At 48.0% G+C, this 10,626-nt stretch overlaps 1 protein-coding gene across 1 annotated transcript; it reads left to right on the forward strand.

Moving 5' to 3' along the window:
* Positions 1 to 534: 534 nt before the first annotated feature.
* On the forward strand, positions 535 to 9,598 carry C7H8orf76 (chromosome 7 C8orf76 homolog). Its single transcript, XM_053395353.1, has 6 exons — positions 535 to 715; positions 2,072 to 2,167; positions 2,983 to 3,126; positions 5,511 to 6,019; positions 7,416 to 7,548; positions 8,400 to 9,598. Exons 1-6 carry the CDS (start codon positions 599 to 601, stop codon positions 8,571 to 8,573), a joined length of 1,173 nt encoding a protein of 390 aa, XP_053251328.1. The 5' UTR covers positions 535 to 598; the 3' UTR covers positions 8,574 to 9,598.
* The last annotated feature ends 1,028 nt before the right edge of the window (positions 9,599 to 10,626 follow it).

Genomic DNA, 10,626 nt, shown 5'->3' on the forward strand with positions numbered 1-10,626 from the left:
CAAGCACCTGGTCAGCCGATGTGAACAGGATGCCGGACTAAATGGGCCACTGGTAAGCAATGCTATCCTAATGCTCTTCCCCCTATATTCCAGATTAGGGTGGACCACAGTTCACAACAGCCCGGCCGTGTCAAGGAAAGTCGAGGCTACCCCAAGAGAGCGGAGGAGGAGATGCAAAACACCCTCCAGATGGCAGCGAGGACTAAATCCAGAGTTTGGTTTTGCATGCAAGCCGGCTTCCTCCATCCGCACTTGACGTTTCAACTGCTGAAACACCAAAAAGAGAGTGGTGTGTAAGTGCGGCGAGGGCGGCACAGATGCTGTGCAATCGGTGCTGCGCAAGTCCCGCCTCCGTTTGCCCGCGCCGCGTTCCAAGCGCTAGCGGACGAGGAATGCCTTCCCAAGCCGACCCGGAAGCTCGCACCATGCGTACGCCTCTACTTCATTTACAAGTCTATGAGTTGTCTCCGTAAGCCCGCCCCGAGACTCAGGCCTGTCTAGCTTGCGGCGCAGCGCCGTCCTCTGTGATCCGGAAACGGGACCCTCTCTAGGAGCATGGGCTTCCGGCGCGCTCGCTCGCCTCTCTTCCCAAGGCGGCATGGCGCTGCCTTTCGACTTCGAGGAGTCGGTCTTCGAGGGGCGCTGCCGGGAGGGGAAGGGACGTGGCTCCGCCTCTCCTTCCCTCGGCTACAGCCCCCGGTGCTGTGAGCCCGAGGTGAGGAAGAGAGAGAGAGCGCAAAGGCTGGGAGGAGGCCCCATAGAATCCTGGGAAATGTGGTTTTTAACCCCTTCCCCCCGAGATACATTTCCCAGGATTCATTGGGGGAAGCTATAAATGGGCCTTAAATGGGTGGTAGTCCAACCACGCAGCTCCCAGGGCAGGTTCTGTCCATGCTTCTGCCTTCCCTGACCTTTGGACTGAAACTCCCAACAGACTGAAGCTGGTTGGAATTGTAAGCCGAAACATCTGGAGATTGCTGCCTTTGTTCTGACAAAATGTGGGGCAAGGCATTTGAGGGGTGATTTCTCCCCATTTGGTTATTTTTTTAAAAAAATTATTATTGCAATCATTTATTATTGTATTATTATTATTATATTATTATTATTATTATTATTATTATTATGCCGCCCATCTGACTGGTTGCCCCAGCCACTCTGGGCAGCTCCCAACAAAATATTAAAAACACAGGGACTTCAAAGCAATCCATTACAACTTATTGCAGCCTAACAGGATGGCCTCTCTGGAATTTGTCACACACACACATTTGTAAACCTGCCTGTGGCTACCCAGAGCTTACGTGTGTGATCTTTCACACATCCTTTCAAACATATGCATGTGGAGAGGATCCCTAACTTTTTTTGGGGTGGGGAGGGTAGGAAGAGAGAGAGAGAATGAGAGAGAGAAAGAGGACCTGAAATACAGGACAAAACTGTTATCAATACAGGACATAGCATTTTACATTGAAATACGGGACAATGCTGCATTATACAGGACAGGTGGCAATCCTATCTGGAGAGGACCAGGTTGGGGAAGGCTGATTTATGAGGTAGAGGGGAACTCAGTGTCACAGAATTGTAAAGGGACCCCCAAGAGTCATCTAGTCCAACCCCTGCAATGCAGGAATTGTAGCCAAAGAATCCCCAAGAGATGACTGTTTAAAAAACTCCAATGAAGGAGAGTCTAACAGTCCATCAGACGGCTCTTGCCTTCAGAAAGTTCTTGCAAAACGTTCGACTCTTCCTAATTGTTTAAAGAGCCTTGTATGCCTGTTGTGGGGGGCGGGGGAGTAAAATCAGAGTCTTGTAATTCTTTGCAGCAGGAATGGTGGAACCTGTGGCTCACCAGATTATTGCTGGCTGGAGCTGATGGGAATGAAGGCCACAGTCTCCCAATCCCTACTTTGAAAATGTAGGCAGTTTATTCTTTTGGCATGAGTTTTCATAACTAAGAGCCTGCTTTGTCATTCTGATGGATGGGTGTATCCAGCATGCAAGAGTCAATTGATATTTATGGAATCGATTGACAACCCAAGCAACACAACTGATTTTTCTCCCCTTTTCCTCCCTGCAGTGGTTTTGTGAGGAAACAGACTGGGAGGATGATGCCGAATGTGTCAACATTAAAAAATTCAGAGGAGATTTGGCATACAAGCAGCGAGAATTTAAGGTATTCTGGATACTATTATTTGAATGTGTATGTTTCAGGCACATGATAAAATCTTGCACATGAGAGCATGCTTATATCGTTTATCCCCATGACATTTTTTTGAATGAATAAATAAAATAAATACTCAAATCAGAGGGTTCCCCTCACTGTTTTTCTTTGATTTTTTTTAAAATTGTACGTTTAAATTTTGCATCTTGCCCACTTTCATTTTTATATTTTGGTGTTACTGCAATTGGTCCCAGGAATTTGGTAAAGGGCAAGGTGACAGGGAGATGGCAGAATGCCTGCTGGGTGCTAGCCTGGTGCTACAGCAACATCCTGTGCGCATCAGTGGGACTTGCACCTAAGTAAGGGTGTATAGGACTGCACACTTTAGAATTTAAACAAGGAACCTCAGAGGCCAAATGCCACACTCCACACTTTTCTGTCTAACCCTCAAGTCTTAATGGCCCTTAAAAAAGGTCTGTCCCCCCCCCCCCAAGCAATCTTCCCTGGCTGGAACGCTTCCTTGAACTGTGACAACGCCTCTTCCTTGAACTGTGACAACGCCTTGATGGAAGACAGTAAAGTGGTGTGCGTCTGGCCACACCCACCGCTGCCATGTGGCCCCCAGAAGGTTACCTAGAATTGAATGTGGCTCTCAGGCTGAACGGAAAAGTTCCCCGTCCCCCTTTTCAGCAGTAAGATTATTTCTTACCCTAGAGCTTGGGCCTTGATCTTGCTTTATGCCTAATGGTTGCGCACAGACCTCAGGCCACTCAGTCTTCCCGAGTCGCACTAAGTTCAAGCTCGGTATTTGCAAAATCTCGTTTCAGAAGGCTCTGTGCGAATATTCCGGCTGCCTCACGCTGCTGCCTCCCAGCAACGCCGCCATGCGGAGAGATGTGCAAGAGAGCCAGGCTCGTTGCTTTGCTCACCTGGGGAGACACAAGGAAGCCTTGGAGATCGCAGAAACGCTGGTTGGTAGTTTCCCCATTTCCCCCCTCTTTTTTTAATTGTTGCACATAACACTGGTCTTGAAAGACCTACATTGGCTCCCAGTATGTTTCCAAGCACAATTCAAAGTGCTGGTGCTGACCTTGAAAGCCTTAATTGGCCTCGGCCCAGTATACCTGAAGGAGCATCTCCACCCCCATCATTCTGCCCGGACGCTGAGGTCCAGTGCTGAGGGCCTTCTGGCGGTTCCCTCATTGCAAGAAGCAAAGCTACAGGGAACCAGGCAGAGGGCCTTCTCGGTAGTGGTGCCCACCCTGTGGAACACCCTCCCACCAGATGTCAAGGAAATAAACAACTACCAGACTTTTAGAAGACACCTGAAAGCAGCCCTGTTTAGGGAAGCTTTTAATGTTTAATAGACTATTGTATTTTAATATTTTCTTGGAAGCCGCCCAGAGTGGCTGGGGAAACCCAGCCAGATGGGCGGGCTATAAATTATTATAAATTATTATATATTCTATTCCATCTTTCCTCCGAGGAGCTCAAGGTGGTCTACCTTGTTATCCCTCTCCCTGCTTTCATCATCACAGCGACCCTGTGAGGTAGGTTAGGCTGCGAGGGAGACTGAGGCGGTATACACACAATATATTTAAAGCTCATGACTTCCCTGAAGGAATTGTGGGAAGTGTAGCTTGGGGGTTGTAGCTCTCTGAGGGGTAAACTACACTTCCCAGAAGCATCTGTAACTTGAGGTACCACTGTACTGTGTACAGTGCAAGTCATCTCACCTCAAAAAGGAGTGACTCCGCCATGAGGAAAAGTTGCAGCATTTGGAACCTTTTAGTCTATAGAAAAGGTGAGGAAGAAATGACACGATAGACGTTTATGCATAGCATGGAGAAAAGTGGACATATAACAGCTTTTCTCCCTCTCTCATAACACCACAACTTGTGGACACCCAGTGAAGCTGAATATTGGAAGGTGCAGGGCAAATACCGTATTTCTTGCTCTATAGGACGCACCCAACCATAGGACGCACCTTGTTTTAGTGGGGGAGAACAAGAAAAAAATTCTCCCCCTCTCTGCGCAGTGGCCCTTCAGCAAAGCGGCAGAAGAAACCGAGCCCCTTCCATTTCTCCTCCTGCTTAGCTGAAGGGGCGCTGCACCTTAGCTGAAGGGGCACCTACCCTTCAGCAAAAGGAACCCGAAGCCTCCGGAGCGCAGCAGAAGCTCCCGCTGCGCTCCGGAAGCTTTAGGCGGCTATCTGGAGAGCGAGAGGGGTCGGTGTGCACCGACCCCTCTCTCCAGGCTTCAGCGAAAGGAACCCGAAGCCTCCAGAGCGCGGTGGGAGCGCTCCCACTGCGCTTCAGAGGCTTCAGGCGGCTATCCCTGAAGCCTGGAGAGCAAGAGGGGTTGGTGCGCACCAACCCCTCTCGCTCTCCAGGCTTCAGCGAAAGCAACGCGAAGCTAAGGAGCACGGTGGGAGCGCTCCCACTGCGCTTCGGAGGCTTCGCGTTGCTATTGCTTAAGCCAAGGAGCCTGCATTCGCTCCATAAGACGCACACACATTTCCCCTTAATTTTTGGAGGGGAAAATGTGTGTCTTATAGAGCGAAAAATACGGTACTTCTTCATGCAGATTACCCGCTCTGAGACCCCACAGCTAATTCGCCCCGGTCTCCTCGCTGGCCCAAGTAGGACCAATTCAGCCAGCTAGCCCTGGGGATTATCTAATGCTTATTTCCCCTAAATTGATCTCTGAATTTTGAATTTTATTGTTATTCATGTTTTTATATTGTATTTTATGCTGCTTTTACAATTAAGTGTTTTAAATTTGTTGTTAACCGTCCTGAGCCCGGTTTTTGAGCCGGGAAGGGTGGGGTATAAATAAAAATTTATTAGTAGTAGTAGTAGTAAACTGTGGAACTCACTCCCACAAGAGGCACTTATGGCAACTAACTTGGGTGGCTTTAAAAGAGGATTGGACACACTCATGGAGGTAAAAGCTATCAGTGGCTACTAGCCATCATGGCTGTGCTCTTGCCTCCACAGTTGGAGGCAGCAATGTTGCTGAAAACCACAGGAGGGGGAGAGTGAGGGGAGAGATTTCATCAGGCAAGGCCTTCTGGTTTGTTCCCATGCTTCTGCCAGGCAGCAAGTGAAATGGAGGCACTGTGAGCTAATAGCTTGTTCAGGCAGTAATTTTGGCTTTTCGTTATGTGCTATCATGGCCATGGTGTTAGCTCTATTGCTTCTTCTTGCCCTGTTAAATTTGGATATTATTTTTAAGCCGTCCGAGTGGGTGCTTCTTTATTCAAGAAAATATGTCCTCCCCCCTTTCCAGATTCTAATAAAAAAAGTCAATACTGCATCCTTTTAATCCTCGAATTTCTTTTCTTTCTTGCCAGAGACTAGGAGCAACAAACACCGACCACATAACAACCGTACTAGGGCTACAGCTTGCCATTTACCAGACTCTGGAGCGTGTCGAGGAAATAATTGGGTGCTTACAGCCGCTGATTTTGTTGCACCCCTTTCACCCAGGGAACTGGAAGCTGCTTGCTGAAGCTTATGCGAAACTTCTACAGTTTCCAGCTCCGTTGTCTCTGTCAGAGGCAGATCTCTTGCACCCCGATGGCTTGACTGCAGGCAACGGTCTCAAAGCTTCGGCAGAGGAATCCAGATCCCAGTGCTGCAAAAAAGACAGCTCAAGGAAGGGTTCCTCTTTGCAGTTTTCTCCCTGGACAAACAACAGCTTTGGATCTTGTGAGGAACGCCAAACAGAAAAGGGGCATTTTGGTGCCTTGGGAAGGACAGGGGCATTGCATGCGACGAAGGCGGCTGTGCCTGATTCCTCGGGACAAGAAGGGTCTAAAGATTTTTGGATATATGCTTGCGCTTCCTTCATCAGAGCAAGGTAATGTGCAACACTGTCTGTAAAATTATCACTGTGTGCGTACAAAATATTCCATACAGTTCTCCTCTTTTTTAAAAAAAATAAAATTAGACAATTTCAACATAGCAAATTATCAATCCAAATAATCAGTTACATTATATTTTTTCCCTTTCCCCCCCTCCCTCTCCGCCCCACCCAGGACTTCCCTCAGCTCCCCTCTCTGGTTTCTTTGCACATATTCTCTGCATGTTATAAGTAAGTTCTTTGTTTTTTTTGGCAGGTCTTGTCTTACAATCCCTAATAGAAATACTTCTGGGTTTTTTTTACAAAAGTCATTTTAAACATTTTTTCCAGTTTGTTATGTATCATTTCCCTTTTTTTAAAAACTTCTCTACATTCCCATCACATATGATAAAAAGTACCTTCTTTTTCTTTACATTTCCAGCATATGTTTGACTCGGTTTTGTACATTTTTGCTATTTGTACTGGTGTAGTATACCATCTGTACATCATTTTCATGTAATTTTCTTTCAAAAAAGAACATTCTGTAAATTTCAGACCTACCTTCCACAGTTTTTCCCAGTTCTCAAATTGTATATTATGTCCTATATCTTGTGCCCATTTGATCATGACTGATTTGACCTCCTCGTCTTTTGTTTCCCATTCTAGCAGAATACATACAGTTCTCCTCTTGACATATATTTATTAATAATATTTATATCCCACCTTCCCAACAGAAGATTGCTCAGGGTGGCTCACAATAAAAGGAAAACACGTCAGACTAGAAACTGAAACCTATTAAAATACACACTGGAAATCGCACACCATAGAAACAAGCTACACTTGAAACCAAGGGGGGCACTGCAATCAGCTGAAAGGTTTCTAAAGGTCACCTACTTTAAAAAAAATATGTTGGTGTTGAGTGAAGCCATCTCTTGACTTCTTCTGCGACAGACACAAGGTTTACGTGATTAGTTAAAAAAATAATAATCAAAGCCTCAACTGGCTCAAAATCATGTAGTATTAGCAAGAGCACCTTATGATACTGGGATACATATGACCCTGGCTGATAAATTTTGGTCCAGGTTTCTACATTGTTCACAGGAGAAATCATCCATATTGCTATCTTAGGGGTGAAAGAGACATGACCCTGGAAATCTTTTATCTTTCTTTTATGGTTTTGATATTGTGTTAAACCGTGTTTGGGTGTTACATTTGAACCTTTTCTTTAACACTCTTTTCAACTTGGACATTTGTAAAGAAATCGCTCCGCTGCAAAACACTCAAACTTCCCATATTGGGAACTCATCCTGTGAAATCTTTAAATTCAACAACGTTGTCATGTATTCATTTTGGCTGTCAAAACTCTTTACGACTCCGCTGTGTTCACTCAGCTTTAGTTTTCCTTTTCCTCCAGGCTCTTGTTGCAGCTCATGCAGTCGAATCAGTCTTCCTTTGCGTTAGAGCGTAACTTGAAGGCTCAGCAGGAAATTGAAGACAAAATCACATCCTTTGGCGTGAAAGGCGACGCCTTGTTTTTGATGACTGAGGTGAGTGGAAGTTCTTTGCCAGGTTAGGGAACCTGTGGCCCTCCAGCTATGGCTAGACGGCAGCTTCTATAACCCCTGCCATGGTAGCTGGAACGGATAAGAGTTCAAGATCTAACAAGATCCGGAGGGCCACAGGTTCCCCACCCCTGCCAGAAAATGTCAGAAGCCATGCTGAATATATAGAATAATAATAATAATAATTTATTATTTATACCATGCCCGTCTGGCTGGGTTTCCCCAGCCACTCTGGGCGGCTCCCAACTGAATATTAAAAACAATACAGCATCAGACATTAAAAACTTCCCTAAACAGGGCTCCCTTCAGATGTCTTCTAAAAGTCTGGTACTTGTTGTTCTCTTTGACATCTACTGGGAGGGCGTTCCACAGGGCAGGTGCCACTACCGAGAAGGCCCTCTGCCTGGTTCCCTGTAACCTCACTTCTCGCAGCAAGGGAACTGCCAGAAGGCCCTCGGCGCTGGACCTCAGTGTCCGGGCTGGATGATGGGGGTAGAGACGCTCCTTCAGGTATACAGGACTGAGGCCATTTAGGGCTTTAGAGGTCAGCACCAACACTTTGAATTGTGCTCGGAAACGTACTGGGAGCCACTGAAGATATTTCAGGACCAGGGAACCCTATTCAGCCTGAGGACCACATTTCCTTCTGAATACCAGTTGCTGGAAACCACAGGAGGGGAGGGCGCTCTTGTGTTCAGGTCCTGCTTGCAGGTTTCTGATGGACACCTGGTTGTCCACTGTGAAGACAAGATGCTGGACTAGATGGACCATTGGCCTGATCTAGCAGGTTCTTCTTACATGCTAATGTACCCCGCCTTTCCCTCCCTTCCCTGCAGGTCATGGGAGAGGACCTTGTCCCAGAAAAGCTCAAGGAGGATGCTCAGGGAGAGGTGAAATGCTTAGGTGCTTCAACCTTGGCATCCATGATGACTGTGACTGCCGTGGAATTTGAAAGGAAGTGGTTTCAGAAGCTCAGAGACCAGTTGCCACACTTGGACTGTCACACATAGCGCAGTGTGCCTGCACGGACACTCTTGGATGCATTTTTGGTTTTTCCTGGTTATCAAGATGATTTGTATGTAAGTGCCTAGAGCAGTGGTCTGCAACCCGCGGCTCCGGAGCCGCATGTGGCTCTTTTACACCTTTGCCGCGGCTCCGGGGCGGATACTAGCGAGGGGAGGAGGTGCATTGTGCGCCCCGACACTCCCCACTGTGGCGGGCGCTGTACTGGCTGTGACGTCACATGGGGGCGGTGCGTGCGTTAGTCACGCACCGTCCCGACGTCACCTTCCCACCCGCTGTCAGGTTGCGGCTCCGGAGATATATTTGTTTTAAATGTCGCAATGGTTTTGCGGCTCCCAGTTTTTTCCCTTCGGAAACGGGTCCAAGTGGCTCTTTTTGTCTTAAAGGTTGCAGACCCCTGGCCTAGAGGATTGTGCTGGCCAGAGAAGAATTCCACTCCTGAAACTGATTCCATCTGTCTGAGCCTGGGATGGTTGCCCTCTTCAATGTTACATGAGAGTGGCTTGGCCAGCATGGGGAAGGTTATGAACTTGTTTTTGGCAAGGCGATTGATGAATGGCATGTCAGGAGTTCAGCCTACACTTGCCCGACTGGCATGTTCTCTCCCTTCTGGTCTTTCGTTCGGGAGCTTCATAAGCTTTCTTCAGCCTGAACACCACAGCGAGTGATGCCAACAGACATCAGCACACTTAGGGATCCGCAGAGTTTGCACAACTTGCGTGACAGACCTCAGCAACTCAGCATTTTGGCTAATCTACTTTATTTATGTATAAACACACATGGAGCACTGCAACATGGCTCCCTCTCTGTCTAGCATCAGACAGCAAAGAGAGAAAAGAACAAAGGAGAATAGTCCCACTTCATGGAACACAGTGACCCAAACATCCTGTCTCCGTCACTTCCCACTTTGTGGAGTCAAAACATACACCGTCGTGTGATAGACAACAATCCCATGACTGCAATCATGGAGCAGGAATTCTAACATAGCAAGCCATTTCCCATGCTGCTGGTTCATGACTGTCAGGGAACTGACATCGGAGCCAGAAGTGGAGGCAAGGCTCCCAAGTGATGCCGGAGAAGGGCCCAGCAGGGAGAGAGGGAACTCATCAGCTGGGGAAGGAAATCAGCGTAACACCAGGGATAAAGGGGGGCGGATGGGGGAATCGGAGAGGGGGCTCCAGGACTCTTCGCCGGAGACCAGCGGGGAGAGCACAGGTCCTCCGCTACCCACACCCACCCTGCGCAGAAGACTTCTGCGCAGGGAAAGTAGGCGTAGAATTGGCGTCAAAGAACTTCTTTGCTGGAAGAAGTTCAAGAAACGCCCACTGACGGATTATGCTAGCGACTGAAACAGCCACGAAGTGAAGGGCTGTCCAGCCAGGAAAAGGTTTAACCAGGCAACCTAGCCAGGAGTGGCGGCAACTTACGCACGAGCAACCCCATATAACCATTACAATGACCCATTCACTTTTGTGTCTCCCAGTACATGGATCTGCTTCGTGAAACGATAGCAGAGCAGCACGGGCCTCAAATAAGGTTTGACAAACTTCCCTGCCCATTTGCAAAAGGGATGTCCATGTGGGAAAGTAACCCTGGGGGATCTTGAACAGGGGCCTGTCTCCCATTTGTCTCTTGCATGTGCTACGATCCTCTTCTTAGAGGTTGGTTCTCTGTAAGTATAACTTCTTGTGAGCAGCTTCATGTCATTCCCCAGATCAGAGCAGGCTAATAACAACATCTACTGTATTGGCGGGACGCAGGTGGCGCTGTGGGTAACACCTCAGTGCCTAGGACTTGCCGATCGTATGGTCGGCGGTTTGAATGAGTGAGCTCCCGTCTTTCGGTCCCAGCTCCTGCCCACCTAGCAGTTCGACAGCACCCCTAAGTGCAAGTAGATAAATAGGTACCGCTTTATAGCGGGAAGGTAAACGGCGTTTCCGTGTGCTGCGCTGGTGCTGGCTCGCCAGAGCAGCTTCGTCATGCTGGCCACGTGACTCGGAAGTGTCTCCGGACAGCACTGGCCCCCGGCCTCTTAAGTGA

The sequence above is a fragment of the Podarcis raffonei genome, chromosome 7 (assembly GCF_027172205.1).
Source record: "Podarcis raffonei isolate rPodRaf1 chromosome 7, rPodRaf1.pri, whole genome shotgun sequence".
Classification (NCBI taxonomy): Eukaryota; Metazoa; Chordata; class Lepidosauria; order Squamata; family Lacertidae; genus Podarcis; species Podarcis raffonei.

Bases quoted from the DNA above. Each gene is read 5' to 3' on its own strand.
- C7H8orf76 (XM_053395353.1), top strand. From the start codon at position 599: ATGGCGCTGCCTTTCGACTTCGAGGAGTCGGTCTTCGAGGGGCGCTGC. The intron at 2,168-2,982 runs GTATTCTGGATA...ATCTCGTTTCAG, and splicing joins ACAAGCAGCGAGAATTTAAG to AAGGCTCTGTGCGAATATTC. The intron at 3,127-5,510 runs GTTGGTAGTTTC...CTTTCTTGCCAG, and splicing joins TGGAGATCGCAGAAACGCTG to AGACTAGGAGCAACAAACAC.